Source organism: Oryctolagus cuniculus, chromosome 5 (genome assembly GCF_964237555.1).
Source record: "Oryctolagus cuniculus chromosome 5, mOryCun1.1, whole genome shotgun sequence".
Lineage (NCBI taxonomy): Eukaryota > Metazoa > Chordata > Mammalia > Lagomorpha > Leporidae > Oryctolagus > Oryctolagus cuniculus.
This window is the reverse complement of record NC_091436.1, coordinates 3,316,783-3,332,590: the sequence shown is the minus strand read 5'-3', so window position 1 is coordinate 3,332,590 and position 15,808 is coordinate 3,316,783. Positions and strand designations below refer to the sequence as shown.

The window sequence follows — 15,808 nt, the reverse complement described above, 5'->3', positions numbered from 1 at the left end:
AGTTTCAGTTCCTCATCCAAAAATCAACTCAATGCTAAATTCTGACAATGTAGGCCTGCGCCACGGCTCACTAGGCTAATCCTCCACCTTGCGGTGCTGGCACACCGGGTTCTAGTCCCGGTCGGGGCGCCGGATTCTTTCCCGGTTGCCCCTCTTCCAGGCCAGCTCTCTGCTGTGGCCAGGGAGTGCAGTGGAGGATGGCCCAAGTGCTTGGGCCCTGCACCCCATGGGAGACCAGGAGAAGCACCTGGCTCCTGCCATCAGATCAGCGCGGTGTGCCGGCCGCGGCTGAAGGGTGAACCAACAGCAAAGGAAAACCTTTCTCTCTGTCTCTCTTTCTCTCACTGTCCACTCTGCCTGTCAAAAAAAAAAAATTCTGACAATGTAACTGCTATTTTAAATAAGTAAATCGCACAGCCTGTAAAAATGGTGCATTTCACAGGTGCATCTAAGGAACAGAGCAAGGTAAGGGGGTGCGAGGGAAGCAGGCTTACTATTAGACACAGCAGACAGGCTCTAGCTCATGAAAAAAGGTCAGATATGAGCAAAGACATGAATGGGCGGGGGGAAGCAGGAGGGCTCCCGGGAGAGGGGCACACGCGCAGGGGAGCAGACTTCACCCTTTGAGGGAGCATGGCCTGAGCAGAGGCTCAGGGAGGAGGCTGTCCTAAGGCCCTCTCATTCTGGGTGGTCAAGAGAACTCTCACAAGGGTTCCCACAGAGCAGTCATCACCTAATGCACATTTTAAAAGCTCATTCTGGCAACGCTGGCACTGTGTTGTAGTAGGTTAAGCAACCACCTGTAGCACCAGCATCCCATACGGGCACCAGTTCATGTCCCAGCTGCTCTACTTCTGACCCAGCTCTCTGCTAATGGCCAGGAAAAAGCAGCAAAAGATGGCCCAAGTGCTTGGGCCCTGACCTAGAAGAAGCTCCTGTTTCCTGGCTTCGGATTGGCCCAGCTCTGGCCATTGCAGCCATTTGGAGAGTGAACCAGTGGATGCAAGATTTCTCTCTCTCTTTTTTTTCTCTCTCTCTCTCTCTCTTTTTCTCTGTAGCTCTGCCTCTCAAATAAATAAAATCTTTGAAACAAACAAACAGAAACTCATTCTGGCACCTGTATCGAGATGAGACTCTGGGAGGGTGAGAGAGACAAGAGCCAAGGCTTGCACAGGAACTGAGGCAAAATGCAGCAGAATTTTAGAGCAGGACAACAAGGACGCTTACACGATGGAATTAAAGTCCGCATGCATTCTGCAGGCAGAGTCAATGGGATTTTCTGACATCTGGGTGTGAAAAGAAAGGCAGGGAAGGCAGGTGCGAAGTAGGACTTGGTCTATGCCCTTAGAAACTGCCATGCCTGCTGTCCCGTGATGCGAGACAGCTGTAGGTGGGACAGGTTTCAGGAGAGAGGGCAGGAGTTTGGGTCTGAATTGAGGTGAGACATCTGGTACATGGAAAGTGGTTTTGAGCTATTGGCTGCAAAAATGAAACTGCCGGTGTACAAATGCCATTGAAAGCTCAGGTACAAGCTGACCTCAAGAAGGTTATAGTTTGAGGACAGCGGATGGCCAGGGTTTGAAGCCTCAAGTACCGCAACTCTAAGAAGCCTGAGTAAGATATAGAATCAGCAAACTAAACCAAGCCAGAGAGGAGCAGCCAATATGAACAGAGGAAAAGAAGCAAGATCCTTGGTTGTCCTGGAGTCAGGTGAAGACGCCAGCTAAGGAGGAACAGAACTGACTGTTCTCCTAAGGTGCCAGTCACTGGTGGCCTGGACCTGCGTGTTTTCTGTGACTCTGGGGTCAGGGCCTGATCAGAGTTGGCTTCAGAAAGAGAGAGAGGAGAGACTTTGGAGACAGTACAGCAGCTTATGTATGGGGTTTGCAGCAAAGAAGGTGCAGGAAATCGGGCAGCAGCTGAGCAGAGAAGCAGATGGAGAGAGTACTGCACTCTGGAAGTAATAACTGCATGTTTGTGTGCAGATGAGAAAGAGCCAGCAGACAAGGAAAACATGGCAGAGGCAGAAAAACGGGACTGGATGGCTAGGGAGCATTCTCTGAGAGGTGGGAGGGGACAGACATGACACCATGCAGGGTCTGCCCTGGAGAGGAGGGTGGAACTTGGTGTTTGCGAGTGCTCAAGGCAGAGCCCGCCAAGGGCAGATGCTGCCAAGTGGGAATGCTGCCATGTGGGAAGGGCAGTGCCCAGGAAGCTCGCACAAGCGCAACATTTTTAAAAAGATTGATTTATTGACTGATTTGAAAGGCAGTGTGATGGAGACAAAGGGAGACAGCAAAATCTTCCGCTCTCTGGTTTACTCCCCGAATGCCCCCAACAGCCAAGGGGGGGCCAGGCCAATACCAGGAGCACCTGGGTCTCCTGCTTGGTAGCAGGGACCAGCGCACACCAGCCATTATCTGCTGCTTTCCCATGTGCATCTGGGGAGCGACCCAGCAGATGGAAGATCTCTTTCTATCATTCTGCCTTTCAATTAAGCAAAAACAGAAACAAACACTGCACCATGAGTAAAATCTATTATTCTCATCTTTCCAATTTTAACCCAATTTTAATGAAATTACTTTCCATAGTCTTGGTAAAATTATGCCAGAGTCATGCAAGTGAAAATATTTTTTTATTTAAAAAATTTATTTTTTATTTTTTATTTTTTTTTATTTGACAGCTAGAGTTAGACAGTGAGAGAGAGAGACAGAGAGAAAAGTCTTCCTTCTGTTGGTTCACCCCCCAAAATGGCCGCTACTGCTGGAGCTATGCCGATCCGAAGCCAGGTGCTTCCTCCTGGTCTCCCATGCGGGTGCAGGGCCAAGCACTTGGGCCATCCTCCACTGCCTTCCCGGGCCACAGCAGAGAGCTGGACTGGATGAGGAGTAACCCTGACTAGACTGCAGCACCCATATGGGATGCCAACACCACAGGCGGAGGATTAACCAAGTGAGCCAAGGCGCCAGCCCTGAGTGAAAATAATTTGTAAAGAATTACCTTTGTTATATTTCCCCTAAAAATAATTAACTGACAAAAGTCTAATATAGCTTTATTAGAGATTAAGTTGATGACTCTTTATACTCTGTACTTTAAAAATTTAAATATATAATTTTGAGATTATTTTTATCCAAAAAGACTTGAGGCTTTTGGAATATGTAATGACATACTTCCCAAATGAATGAGGAACTTAAATGAGAGTCACTAAACATTAACAAAGTTTTTCTTATATATCTTTGAATTTTTCTTTTTATATACATATTTCAACGTTATTTGTTAGTATAATTTTGATAGTTCCTAAACTGACAGGCTATCCTTTGGCAAAAAGAGAGACAATTAGATCACTTTTTCAAAGGAAATGAATGGAGAAAATGTCAAAACTTTCAGACATACAGGGTTTAATTAAATATAAAATTGTTTAATCAAATGTATACAGCAAAACAAAACAGATTTCATCCAAATCATTTTTTGGGGGTGATAAATAATAAATTTTCACTAGGTTAAACACCACATCAACTAAATATTATTTTAAACAACAACAACAAAATTCTGACCAAAAAAAACCATAAATTTTTGACTCCTTACAGATTAAAATGGTGTCTTATTCTTGGTTCTGAAGCAACTTCCAAGTTCACTGCTTAGACTATGAATTTGCTCTGACAGATAGAAGAGGGGTAAGCTGATCTCAGGAACTCGGTTCCATTTGAATGTGGCCTTGAGAGAAGCACAACTGACTTCTGGCCACTGTACATTGGATATCAGCTGGAGTGTGATACCAGCTTTACAGAGAGAGAGAGAGAGAGAGAGAGAGAGCGAGCATGCCACCCAGGGAGGAAGCTCCACCGGTACCAGTGTGGGCAGAGGTCAGGATTTGCAGATGTGGAATGAGCATCATTTGTGGCCAAGCAGTGCCTTATCACTCATCACTTGGATGGGCTTTTGTGCAAAGGGACTGGGCTATGGGAAGTGAACGGGCAATGCAGTCTCCAAGGAGCTAGATTGTGGGTTGTTGACAGCTTTGGTTATGTCATCAACTCTGGGTACCCAAAGTCAAGCGAATCAGTGGAGCATCTCAGAGCCCATTTCCTGCTGCTGGAGGAGACAACAGACCTTTCACATCCCCATTTGATTTAGTGCTCTCAGCTGTCCAATCAGTAGGGTCATCCAGGACTAACTGGACAAGAAGAAAAGTGCACTCTGTTCACATCTCTGCAGAGCACTCAAAACTTTAATCAGGAAGAAAACTACAAAACTTTATATCCCTTGAGGGAATACTTCGGTGAAGTCGAAGCTTGTTTATCTACCTTTCTTACACAAAAGATATGCTAAATGCTTGGGTACAGGAATCTAAACATTATGTTTCTATTCATTTATGGACCCAAATTCATCCTGATAGAATAGACCACAAATCTGTGTCATAAAATGTGCTCTAGATAGAGCACTAAACCCTCTTAGATTATGTGAAAGAGGGAAAAAAAGCGAGTGCACACCCACCTCCAGGTCTGTGAACAGCCCGTAGCTGTTCTGCAGTATGGCATACATGCAGTGTGCCACGGTCACCGCGTGCTTCCAGTTGTGGTAAGGAACGCGCCGGTAGTTCTTCTTCACAGACATGATAAAACGGCACAGCTTTTCAAGCTCAAAGCTGGGGGGAAAAGAAACTGCTGTGACTGAAGCCAGCAGAGGATCACTGCAGGCGACGAGCGCCCCCTAGGTCAGGTACATGCCTGTCTGTACCCTGCCAGCCTCGCAGGAGAAATCGCCACAGGACGGGATCCGTGAGCACTGGAAACTCACCGCTAGTTTCCCTTCTAGTTCTCCAGCCAGAAAGAAGACTGTTCTACAGTTTCTGTTCTGATAGGTTAACTGTCGTACCAGGTAAAAACAGAGTCAGCACGCAGTCACCCATCATTAATCCTCATGAAGTTGTGCAAGCATTGTCTACACTCGAAAATGCACAAAGGCCAACAGAGTATCACGCTGCCCAAGAGTACTGTGTGCATTTAGTATGCCCAAAAAGCATATCTAGATTCACAGACTGCAAATATCTCTACCATGATTCTTTTCTACATAAGTGATTATTCCTTCAAAGTGAATCCAAATTGAAACTCTTCAGTGTCCTATGGTATAAGGTACAGCAGTGAAGAGCCAATTGGTCAATTTCCTAGCTGGTGTTGAAGAAATGACTGAAGTGATTTATCCTGTGTGCATCCTCTTCTAATGTCAATGTCACAGACAGAAGTCAGAGACACCACACAGGATCCAAGAGAAGTGACAGAGAACACACAGAATCCAAACGGGACAGTTTAGTCCTAGACAAACTAAGCCGTCCTAAAAGGTACTGAAAGCCTAAATGAGTAAGAAAAATGCACAGAAAAATCATTCCTTGAATTTTAAGTTTGTACCTTTAAGGCTACAGATCAAACAAGAAGGCAGGAAGTGCAGTGAGTGCAGGCCACGGTGGGTGGTGAAGATCTGCAGTGAGATGGTGCCATGATTACCGAGAAAGCACCATGGTTTGAATTAGGAGACTTCGTTCTACTACTCCAGTCTAACAGATACATACTGTAATTGAAAGCCAAGGCCATGGCCACACATGGTATTCTGAAGATACTTTTTAGGGGTATAATTCTTTTCAGTGGTGCCCCTGCCACTCTCAGGTTCCCAGCACAAAGCAGTCTGCATACCTATTTCTACAACAGCCTCTCTGATGTGTGCTTGTTTAACTACGTGCCAAGCACACTGCCAGAGAACCCAGGAGTCTCCATGGGGACTCTGAGTAGGCTGAAGCTTTGTCTAACAACCAGAGTCCTTTTTTAATTAAATAATTAGAAAAAAATCATACATGCCAAATTCTAAGATAATTAGAAGCAAAGAGGTGGTGAGGCATCCAGGTGCAAGGGAGGAGGCTGTACTGCTCAACAGGAGAAGACAGAAGTGTTTTGCTCATTCCTACCAGGATGTCCCACAGGACCGATGGATCATATAGACAAAAATTCCAGGCCACATGTTCTCAAAAGGACCAATGTCAAAGTGGAACCTGAAATAAAGAAAGGCAGTTTGTTAGTAAATATACTTAGTACAAACATACAGAGTAAAGAAAAAGCATTCAACTTTTGTTTATAAAGACACTAAAAGAGGAAGCTCAGCCATCCCCGGTCTGCCTTCTTGGTCCCATCTCTCCTGTACTAAGACTTCCAGCAGGAAATTTCATATATTCCCTGTAGAACTGGGTCTGATTTATAAGCCATTGATTAGTTTTTGTTAAATAACACGTAAAATCAGGATTTTTACAATAAATATGTACAAAATGTTACTATGAATGTTACCCATGTATTACATAACCCATAGATAAGATGGGAAAAGCCTCATCAATGAATTATTTTAGAGTTGAAATGGTTCTATCTCCTACTATTAAACCAAGATGAAAACTTCATAGCCAGCGCCGTGGCTCACTAGGCTAATCCTCCGCCTTGTGGCACCGGCACACCAGGTTCTAGTCTTGGTCGGGGCGCCGGATTCTGTCCTGGTTGCCCCTCTTCCAGGCCAGCTCTCTGCTGTGGCCAGGGAGCGCAGTGGAGGATGGCCCAAGTGCTTGGGCCCTGCACCCCATGGGAGACCAGGAGAAGCACCTGGCTCCTGGCTTTGGATCAGCGCGGTGCACCGGCCGCGGCGGCCATTGGAGGATGAACCAACGGCAAAGGAAGACCTTTCTCTCTGTCTCTCTCTCTCACTGTCCACCCTGCCTGTCAAAAAAAAAAAAAAACTTCATAAACATCTAAAATTTTTACCTATTTTTCATGTGCTAATTTAGTTACCAACACTCAACTGTTATAAACAGTGAAGTATATTGGAGGGTACTTGTACAAAAGCTTGTTTAGAAATGGAATTAAAAGGTAAGTTTATTTCTTTGGGAAAATATTTTTAAATCCATGGAGTGTTATGATATGCACATTTTCCATAAACTTTTTGAAGCCCCCTCCTATGCATTCATTTCAATTTTTTTGCACTGAAATAAACTTTTCTTTCAATTCCATTTCCACAAATTTTTCAAAGTATCCTGACACTATATTTTGAATTCTAAGGCATCCATCAGCTTTGGGTCACTTCTGCAGATTTCCTATTTAGTGAAAGGTGTTTGTGTATGCTGAGAATGGACACACAAATTATCACACGTCCTACCAGTACTGACTTAAACATACAGCATAATACTGGAAAACAAGGTGTGAAAGTTGTACTAATTTCTAGATTCTTCAATTTTATTGCAAAGTTTAAATCTAAACAGAAATGAGAACTTAAAGACATCTGATATTCAATGCCATTTTTCAGTATTTAACATTTTACAGTGTAGAACATGCAATGGACTAGTAAGAAATGCCCACATTTAGGTCAATTCATTTCACAGTGGAGTTCAGATTCTGCTCTTTGAGGTAATCCCTTCAGAGGGGAAATGGCAACACATGAAACCACACATACAGCACAGGCACGGCGTCTGTGCACCTAGAACCTGCGTCACTTCAAGTTCACCCAGGTTAGAAACCTGTTCCAAGGCGGCCAAGGCGATACCCACAGCTCAACCTCCTTGCAGAGCCGCGAGGGCAGGGTGAAGCGCATGAGGCCTTGCCACTCCTCTGCTGTGCAGATGCTGTGGTAGGACAGCTTCTCCATGGTGACCCGGTAAATGCACTCCGAGTGACGGATCCTGTGGTACATCTGGCAAGGGGAGAGAGCACGTGAGCGGGAAGCAAGCTGAGAGAATGCCTGACGTGGTTCTGTCACTGAAACAAAGGTTTCCACGTGTGTGTTCACAGAGGGTACGTACACAGATGACTTTGAAGACAGAAGCAAGACACCCATCGTAACTGTTTTCAGTGTTGTGTCACCTTACAGGGTACTTTTTTAAAATCCCCTATAAGTTACCCCTTTTCCAGTTAATTGCATCTTTTAACTGATTCACGAGTGTAAACAGGGACCTATTCCACTGGCTCCAGAACAGGTTTATCTGTCACACCGGTTTAGTTATTTGCAAAAGTACACCTGCACACATATCTGAGTTTAATGGGATGATGAAACATACGAATGTGTATTTGACTAAAATATACAAATCTGTGTTACACACCTGAAAGCATTAATCTGGTACTGGCAAAACCCAAAATCCAGTACTTCAAAGACAGAAAAAATAAACAGTTAAATCAAGACTCGCTGTGCGGTGAAGGAAATGGTGAATTCTTCCCAAGAAAGTTTACTTGGACATGCAGGTGAAGAATGATTATTAAAAGTGTTTTTGTTTGTTTGTTTTAGCAGACATAGAAGCACTTAAGTCTTATATTCTTTAATATTAGTCACACACATTTTACTTTTTGATAATAAAAGACATGTTTTTACTTTAGCATTTTTATTAAAACTTTGGGAATGTGTGCAGACCACTGGAAAGAAGAGAAATACAAAGTAATGTCACCACCCAGAGATAACATGGTAAAACGATACGTGTTTCAGAATTAAGTAACTTTAAAAACAGGCCTGGCTGTGTGCATATCTGGAGAATGAACCAGAGTGGATGGACGATGTGGGAGATGCATCTCTCTCTCTCTCTCCCCCCTCCTATCCTTCTCTCTCTCTCTCTCCTTCTCCCTCTCCCTCCCTCTCTCTTGTGAAAATAAACTTTTTTAAAAAGATTTACTTATTTTTTGAAAAGCAGAGTCCCAGAGAGAAAGGGAGAGACAGCGATTTGGCCTGCTGGTTCACTCTCAAAGGACCACGCCTGCCAGGGCAGGGCCAAGATGAAGCCAGGAGCCTGGACCTCCACACGTCTCCCACATGGGTTCCAGGGCCAGGAACTCAGACCACCTTCCACTGCTGTCCCAGGCACATCAGCAGGGAACTGGATTGGAAGTGGGAGCAGCTGGGACTTGAACAGTATTCATATGGGATGCCAGCATCTCAAGTTAACCTGTGGCACCGTAATGCTAGCCTCATAAATAAAATTTTTAAAAAATAAGAAAGCATTCTACTTTAAATATAAAGACACAAATAAGGTAAAAGGACATAAACTAGGTACTGGAATTCTTAATAGCAGACAAGGTATATTTCAGAGCAAAAACAATTAATACAGACAAAGAAGGTCATTTGAAATTATAGCAGTCTTTGGATCATTGAGAAAACTTATCATAAATATGAGGAAACTAATAAGAAAATTTCAAACAAGCAGCAATCAGAGAACTTCAAGTAAAATAAAGAAACAAATTTACAATCACAGTTAGACATTTCAGAACCATCCTTGTAACTTATCTAAACAGATTCGAAAATTTATACAGAAATGCATGCAAAGGGGCTAGAACAGCCAAAACAACTCTAAAAATGAGGGATGGAGGTAGAGGAATTACTCTGTCTGAATCCAGCACTTACTATAGAGTAAAATAGTGTCATTCTGGCAGCAAGAGACAAAATAGATCAAAGGAGCAAAACATAGAGTATAAACAGACCTCTCACATGAGGTTGCTTGATTTTTGACAAGAGTATAAAGGCAAAACAGTAGAAAAAGGATCATCTATTTAACAAATTGTGGTAGGATAATTAAATATCCAAATACAAAAGAATAAATCAATAAATGTTCCTGACCTCGTATCATATCTTAGTATTTACTCACAATTGATATAGACCTTAACATAAAACCTAAAACTATAATATTTCCAGAAGAAAACGAAGGAGAAATACTTTGTGACCTTAGGTTGGGCAAATATTTACTCAACACAATGCTGAGAGCAAGATTTAAAAAAAGGAAAAATATATCAAATGAATTTCTTTTGTTCTTAGAAATAAGCTACTAAGAGAATGAAGAGATAAGCCAAAGACTAGGATCCACAACTGAAATACGTCTGATAAAGGACTTGCATTTAGGATATATATACACACAAGAGCCAGAAACCTCAATCATCATACAACTAACCACAAATAAGAGGCAAAAGATCAACGAAGACACTTCAACAAGGATGATGTGAAGGAGGCAAACCTGAGGGCCCCAGAATGGAGAGGGTGATTTTGGGAATATAAAAGGCAGAGTACTTTGGAGAGAAGTTTGGCAGTTTGTTAAACACTTGAGCACATCCCCACCATCAGACCTGCAGTGTCCACGCAGGTGCTTACCCAACGTAGATGACTGTCTCTGCCCACGCACAGACTTGTGCACAAGCTAACTGCCCACCACAGCTTCACGGTGGCAGTCAAAAGCTGGAAATCACTCAAATGCCCATCAACAGGTACATAAATGATTGTGCGGTATCCACACAATGGAATAACATTTCAGTAATAAAAAAGAACCAACTATTTATAGACACAACATGAGTGATGAATCTCAATATAATTATGCTGAATAAAAGGAGTCAGACAAAAAGAATGGCAATTGGATTATCTTTAGAGGAAATAATTCTGTACAAGCAACAGCCAAGTAAGTTACAGTGACAGAAGGCAGATCAGTGTGGTTGCCTGAAGACAGGCAGTCACAAGGGAGGGATCCCACAGGAGTCCACAGAGACTTCTGCAGGTGCTGGACACGCTCTTCCTCACTGTGCTGGGTTCCGGGTGTGCATGTGTATCAGGTTCTACACTTTAAACACCTGCACTTTCTTGCAGACTCAGGTGAGAGCTGTGTCTGAGTTGATCTCCGGGAACTAATAAGCATGTGGGAGGTGAGGATAATATGAATTCTGTGCTGCTGAAGAAGTGAGTCTGAAGGAGAGGCCAACTCAACTGTCATGTTTTTCACCTCACTTAAAAGTGCACGTGGCAGGTAGCACACTTCACAGAGATGGGGGAAGAATTCTTAATTCTTAGCATCATTCTCTGCGCTTGTGTGCCCATCTCAACACTTCCCTCTGACCCGAGGGATCTGCTGGCAGGCTCCCCTAGCATCCCTAAGACCACAGTTAGTTTGTTCCTGGCTTGTGCTTCCCACTTCCCTACCATTGCCCGTCTCCTCTAGTGTTGGCTGCTGCTGTCCACCTGCACTTTTTTCTCAATGCACACCCACGTTCCCCCTGATCTCATCTCTCCTGTTGCTGATTCCACCATTCAACTTGTCTAGTAAGTGTTGCCTCTGTTATCTTGCCAGTTATTCTCTTTGGGACTTCTACAATCTCACTCTGATCCCTTTCTGCTGCGTTTTGCCAAATGTTACTGATGATCAGATTACAGATTGCGATGGCTTAGTCTTCTCCTTGACAATACTGCATACGATTGACCATACAGAACAGGATTCCAATTTCTTGAGGTCTGACTAATCAGAGGGCCCTCTGATTATCTCCCAGAAATGGATCTGTTCTTTATCCTCCTTGTCCATCACGTTGGAAAGAAAACCAATCTCAGAAAGATTGCTCTTTCCAGAATACTTGCCCTGCTTTGAAGCTTCTGTCTGTACGTCTCATGGCCCAGAGAATCAAATTACAGCTCTTTGGTGTCCAGGACCCTGCAGATCCACGCCTTCCTCCCTCTCTCTGCCCCCCACCCGGCCTCAGCTCTCGTCAGGCACCCAGCTATGCCTCTCTACCTTTATTCTTGCTGTGTCCTTCACGTCCCAGCTTCTCCTGCTTACTTCTTGTTGGGTTTTCTCCCTTCTCCTCCTCTTGTCTTTCCCAAGTACACCTGTTCTGGGGGGTGTGGCAACCCAAGCTTTCCTGTGTGCTTTCCTAAATGCCCCAGCCCATGAGTCTTTCCATTCGTTCATATAGCTCCTGATAATGCCACCAACTCATTTTAGAGCTTCAGCAAAACAGGGCAACTATATCTCATGTTCCTCTGGTCTCCCCCAAAACTAAGCTCTTAAGGAACAGCTCCCGTACTCTTCCACATGTGCCTCGCACAGGGACAGTCTTAGGATTCTCTTACTTTTTGCAGAGGACTTGCTTTCTTTCGATATCTGGATGCAACTTGAATGAAGGCTTAACACAGCTCCTTCTGGCCACTGGCTGCTATGGCCTTGTGTATGTTGGGATTTGCTCTTAAAAAGAACAGAAAGGAATCTTCTTTTCAGGAACTAGGAGGGTTGGCAGCTGGTGGACATATGAGTATTGCATGGAGAATGCGTAGCTTAACCTTTTCAGCAATACCATTTCTTAGGCAGAAAGAGTACAGAGGAATTTGTCTTTAGAAATGGCAGTGAAGGAGACAGCTCCCATGAAGACAAACAGCATTTAAACGTGTTTTCCTAGAGATTGTGGGGATGTGGGTGAGCCACCTGAGGTATCTCAACAAGGGGTTTGGGTTAGGGGTGGTGTGTGGGAAGCACAGGGAGCCACAAGAGGAACTCCTGTGCAGACATCTGTGGGCATCCTCTCCTACCAAAGACTTTTAATGAAGTGTGATTCTCTTAGGAGAAATCTATGCTTCTGTCATGGATGTTAATAGAGGAACTTAACTAAGAAGCATTACTTAAAGGTCCATTTTGGCCTCTGAGTCAAAGGCCAGTCCATCTGGAAGAGCTAAAAAAACTAATGGGATACAGCAAAAGCAGTGATGAGAGGAAAGTTTACAGTGATAAATCCCTACATTCAAAAAGTGGAAGGATATCAAATAATCTAGCAATGCATCTCAAAAAGCAAGAATAAACCAAATTCAAAATAATAATAAGGAAAGAAATAATAAAAATTAGAGAAGAGATTAACAAAATAAAAATCAAAAACTAAAGTTCAGTGAAATGAAGAGCTAGTTTTGTGAAAAAAAAAATCAAAATTGATAAACCATTAGCTCAACTAAATAAAAAAAGACTGAAATTACTAAAATCAGAGCTGAAAAAGGAGATGTCACAGCTAATACCACGGAGGTACAAAGAATCCTAACATATTATTACAATTAGCTATATGCCAACACATTGGAAAATCTAGAAAAAAATGGCTAGATCTCTAGACACATATAATTTACCAAAATTTAGTTTAACATCCAGAGTCAAGAAGGACTCTCAACTCAGTCCACAGTCATACGTGGATTTCCCAATTAAATACAAATATACAACTTTCTGTGAAAGTTTGGGTCGGAGCTGGATAGTATTCCAAGCCACCAACAAAGCCAGCACCCACTCTCTGGTATTGGCTCCTCTGATTCCTAAGACTACTATGTGTTACAGAAATGATTGATTATTGAAATGGTTTCCCCTCTTTTTTTTTTTTTACCAATTAGTAGCCTGCTACTATTTGCATTGTTTTATAGTTTTAGCCTTTTGTAACAACTATAATCAGTTAATTTTATTTTTTAAAGCTTACTGTGGTTATTTTGGGTACATATTTAACTGAGCTTTTGTAAATGCCATCTCAATTAGTTTTGTGTCAATGAACAGAAACTAAAATAAATCTCAAATATTAAAGCAAAAAATAGAAGAACTCAAAAATGTTTGGCTGTCACTCTTTTTAAGGGTATAGATGTGGTGATAAATTTGTATATATGACACATCAATTTCAGCAAAAAGTCACATGACATTGAAAATCTTACCAACATCTGCTTTCAAAATGCTCTCTTCACTGCATGAATATCTTCAGAAAAGCAATTATTTTCTCATTTAGTGCTAATGTGACTTGCATATTGCGAGTTCAAATTAAATGTTGTTTCTTTGAAAATATCTCTAAATAACAAAATATTGACTGCTATCTGTCATCAGAAAAGGTAGGCAAATTTTGAATATTTATCTTTTTGGGGGGAAGAAGCAGCTGTAAATAATCTATGAGTCCCATGATAGGCCATAAAGCAAGTCTCAGCAAGTTAAAAAGAAAAAAACTGAAATCATGCCATTCATCTTCTCTGACTACAATGGAATAAAGCTGGAAATCAATAACTCAGGGATCTCTAGAACACGTGCAAACACATGGAAACTGAACAATATGCTCCTGAATGAACAGTGGGTCACAGAAGAAATCAAGAGAGAAATAAAAATTTCTGGAAGCAAATGAAGACAGTGCAATGTATCAAAACTTACAGGACACAGCAAAAGCAATGTTGAGGGAATTTTATACCAATTGGTGCCTACATCAGAAATTAGAAAGGCACCAAATAAATGAGATATCAATAGGTGCTGGGAACACTGGATCTCTGCATGCAGAAGTATGAAGCAAGACCCCCACATAACACCTTACAGAAAAATCAACTCAAAATGAATCAAAGACCTAAATCTATGACCCACTACCATGAAATTATCATAGAAAATTGAGGAAACTCTACAATATATTGGCATAGGTAAAGACTTCTTGGTAAATACCCCAGAGGCACAGGCAATAAAAGGCAAAATTGACAAATGAGATTACATCAAACTGAGAAGTGATTGGACTGCCAAAGAAATACTCAGCAAAGTGAAGAAGCTTCCAACAGAATGGGAGAAAATATTTACAAACTACACAACTGATAAAGGGTTAATATACAGAATCTATAAAGAGCTCAACAACAACAAAACAAACAATCCAGTAAAGAAATGGACAAGGATGTAACAGGCATTTTTCAAAAGAGGAATCCAAATGGCCAACAGACACGTGAAAAAATGCTCAGGATCACCAGCCATCAGGGAAATGCAAATCAAAACCACAATGTGGATTCACCTCATTGTAGTTAGGATGTCTTTCATACAGAAATCAACAAACAACAAATGCCTGTGAGGATGAAGGGAAAACGTACCCTAATCCACTGCTGATGGGAATGTAAATTGGAACAGTCTCTGTGGAAGACAGTATGGAGATACCTAAGAAATCTGAACATAGACCTACCTACCATGTGTCCTAGCCATCCCAGTCCTGGGAATTTACCCAAAGGTAATGAAATCAGCATATGAAGTTATCTTTGTTCCCATGTGTATTGTAGCTCTATTCACAATAGCTAAGAGTACGGAATCAACCCACATGTCCATCAATTGCTGACTGGATAAAGAAATTATGGTATATGTACACCATGGAATACTACACAGTGGTAAAAACAAATGAAATCTTGTTATTTGCAACAAAATGGATGTAACTGGAACTATTTTTCTTAGTGAAATAAGCCAGTTTCAAAAAGAAAAATACCATATGTTCTCCCTGATCTGTGGTACTAATAGAGTACCTAAAAGGTAAACTGTAGAAGTGGAATTGACACTGTGACATGTGATGATGTTGAACAGCCCTTTTCTTGACTGTTGAAGAACAGAGTTTTATTCTTCATACTACTTGTTGAACTCCTTACTTAATATAGGGTTAATCTTGTGTGTATAAAGTAACTGAAAATATATCTTTTGGGAATAGAAGAGGGAGGAGGAAGAAGGGCGGCAGGTTGTGTCCATTCTCTTCTGAAGAAATAGACAAGAAGTAGGAAAGGTTTCTATGAGAGTCCTGCAGATATTACCCTAAGTGGGTAATGGACCTAATCCACTGTGGGACAAGTGCTGCTAAGGGGACGCACCAAGGACACATCATTCTGTGACACGCACGTCACAATCATAACCTGAACACTGTCATGAAGAAACACCAAACAAACCAAAGTTAAGAAATATTCCACAAAACAGTCAGTCTATATTCCTCAATAATACCCAGATCAGGAGAGACAAAGGATAAAAATGGTCCCCGATGAAAGGTGACTCAAGGGGTCGGCAGATTAGGTAACAGTAAGTGTGGCATCTGTGACAAGTTGAGTTACACATTTCCAAAATTTGTGATGCTGAAGTCTTAACCCCCAATACCTTGGAAGGCAACTGGATTTTGAGACAGGGCCTCTAAAGAGATAATGAAAGTGGGCTGGCGCGGCAGCTCACTAGGCTAATCCTCCACCTGCAGGGCCGGCACACTGGGTTCTAGTCCTGGTCGGGGCG

At 42.3% G+C, this 15,808-nt stretch overlaps 1 protein-coding gene across 12 annotated transcripts in view; it reads right to left on the bottom strand.

The window, feature by feature from the left end:
* The window catches only part of PDE10A (phosphodiesterase 10A), a 631,241-nt gene that overhangs the window by 49,445 nt on the left and 565,988 nt on the right, over positions 1-15,808 (bottom strand). For all 12 annotated transcript variants that reach the window (XM_070073294.1, XM_051855147.2, XM_002714982.5 and 9 more), the window contains 3 exons: positions 7,571-7,713; positions 5,957-6,040; positions 4,495-4,645 (listed from right to left, as the gene is read on the bottom strand). In XM_070073294.1, the coding sequence (XP_069929395.1) occupies positions 4,495-4,645; positions 5,957-6,040; positions 7,571-7,713 (378 nt within the window). The remainder of the gene's footprint in view (positions 1-4,494; positions 4,646-5,956; positions 6,041-7,570; positions 7,714-15,808) is intronic.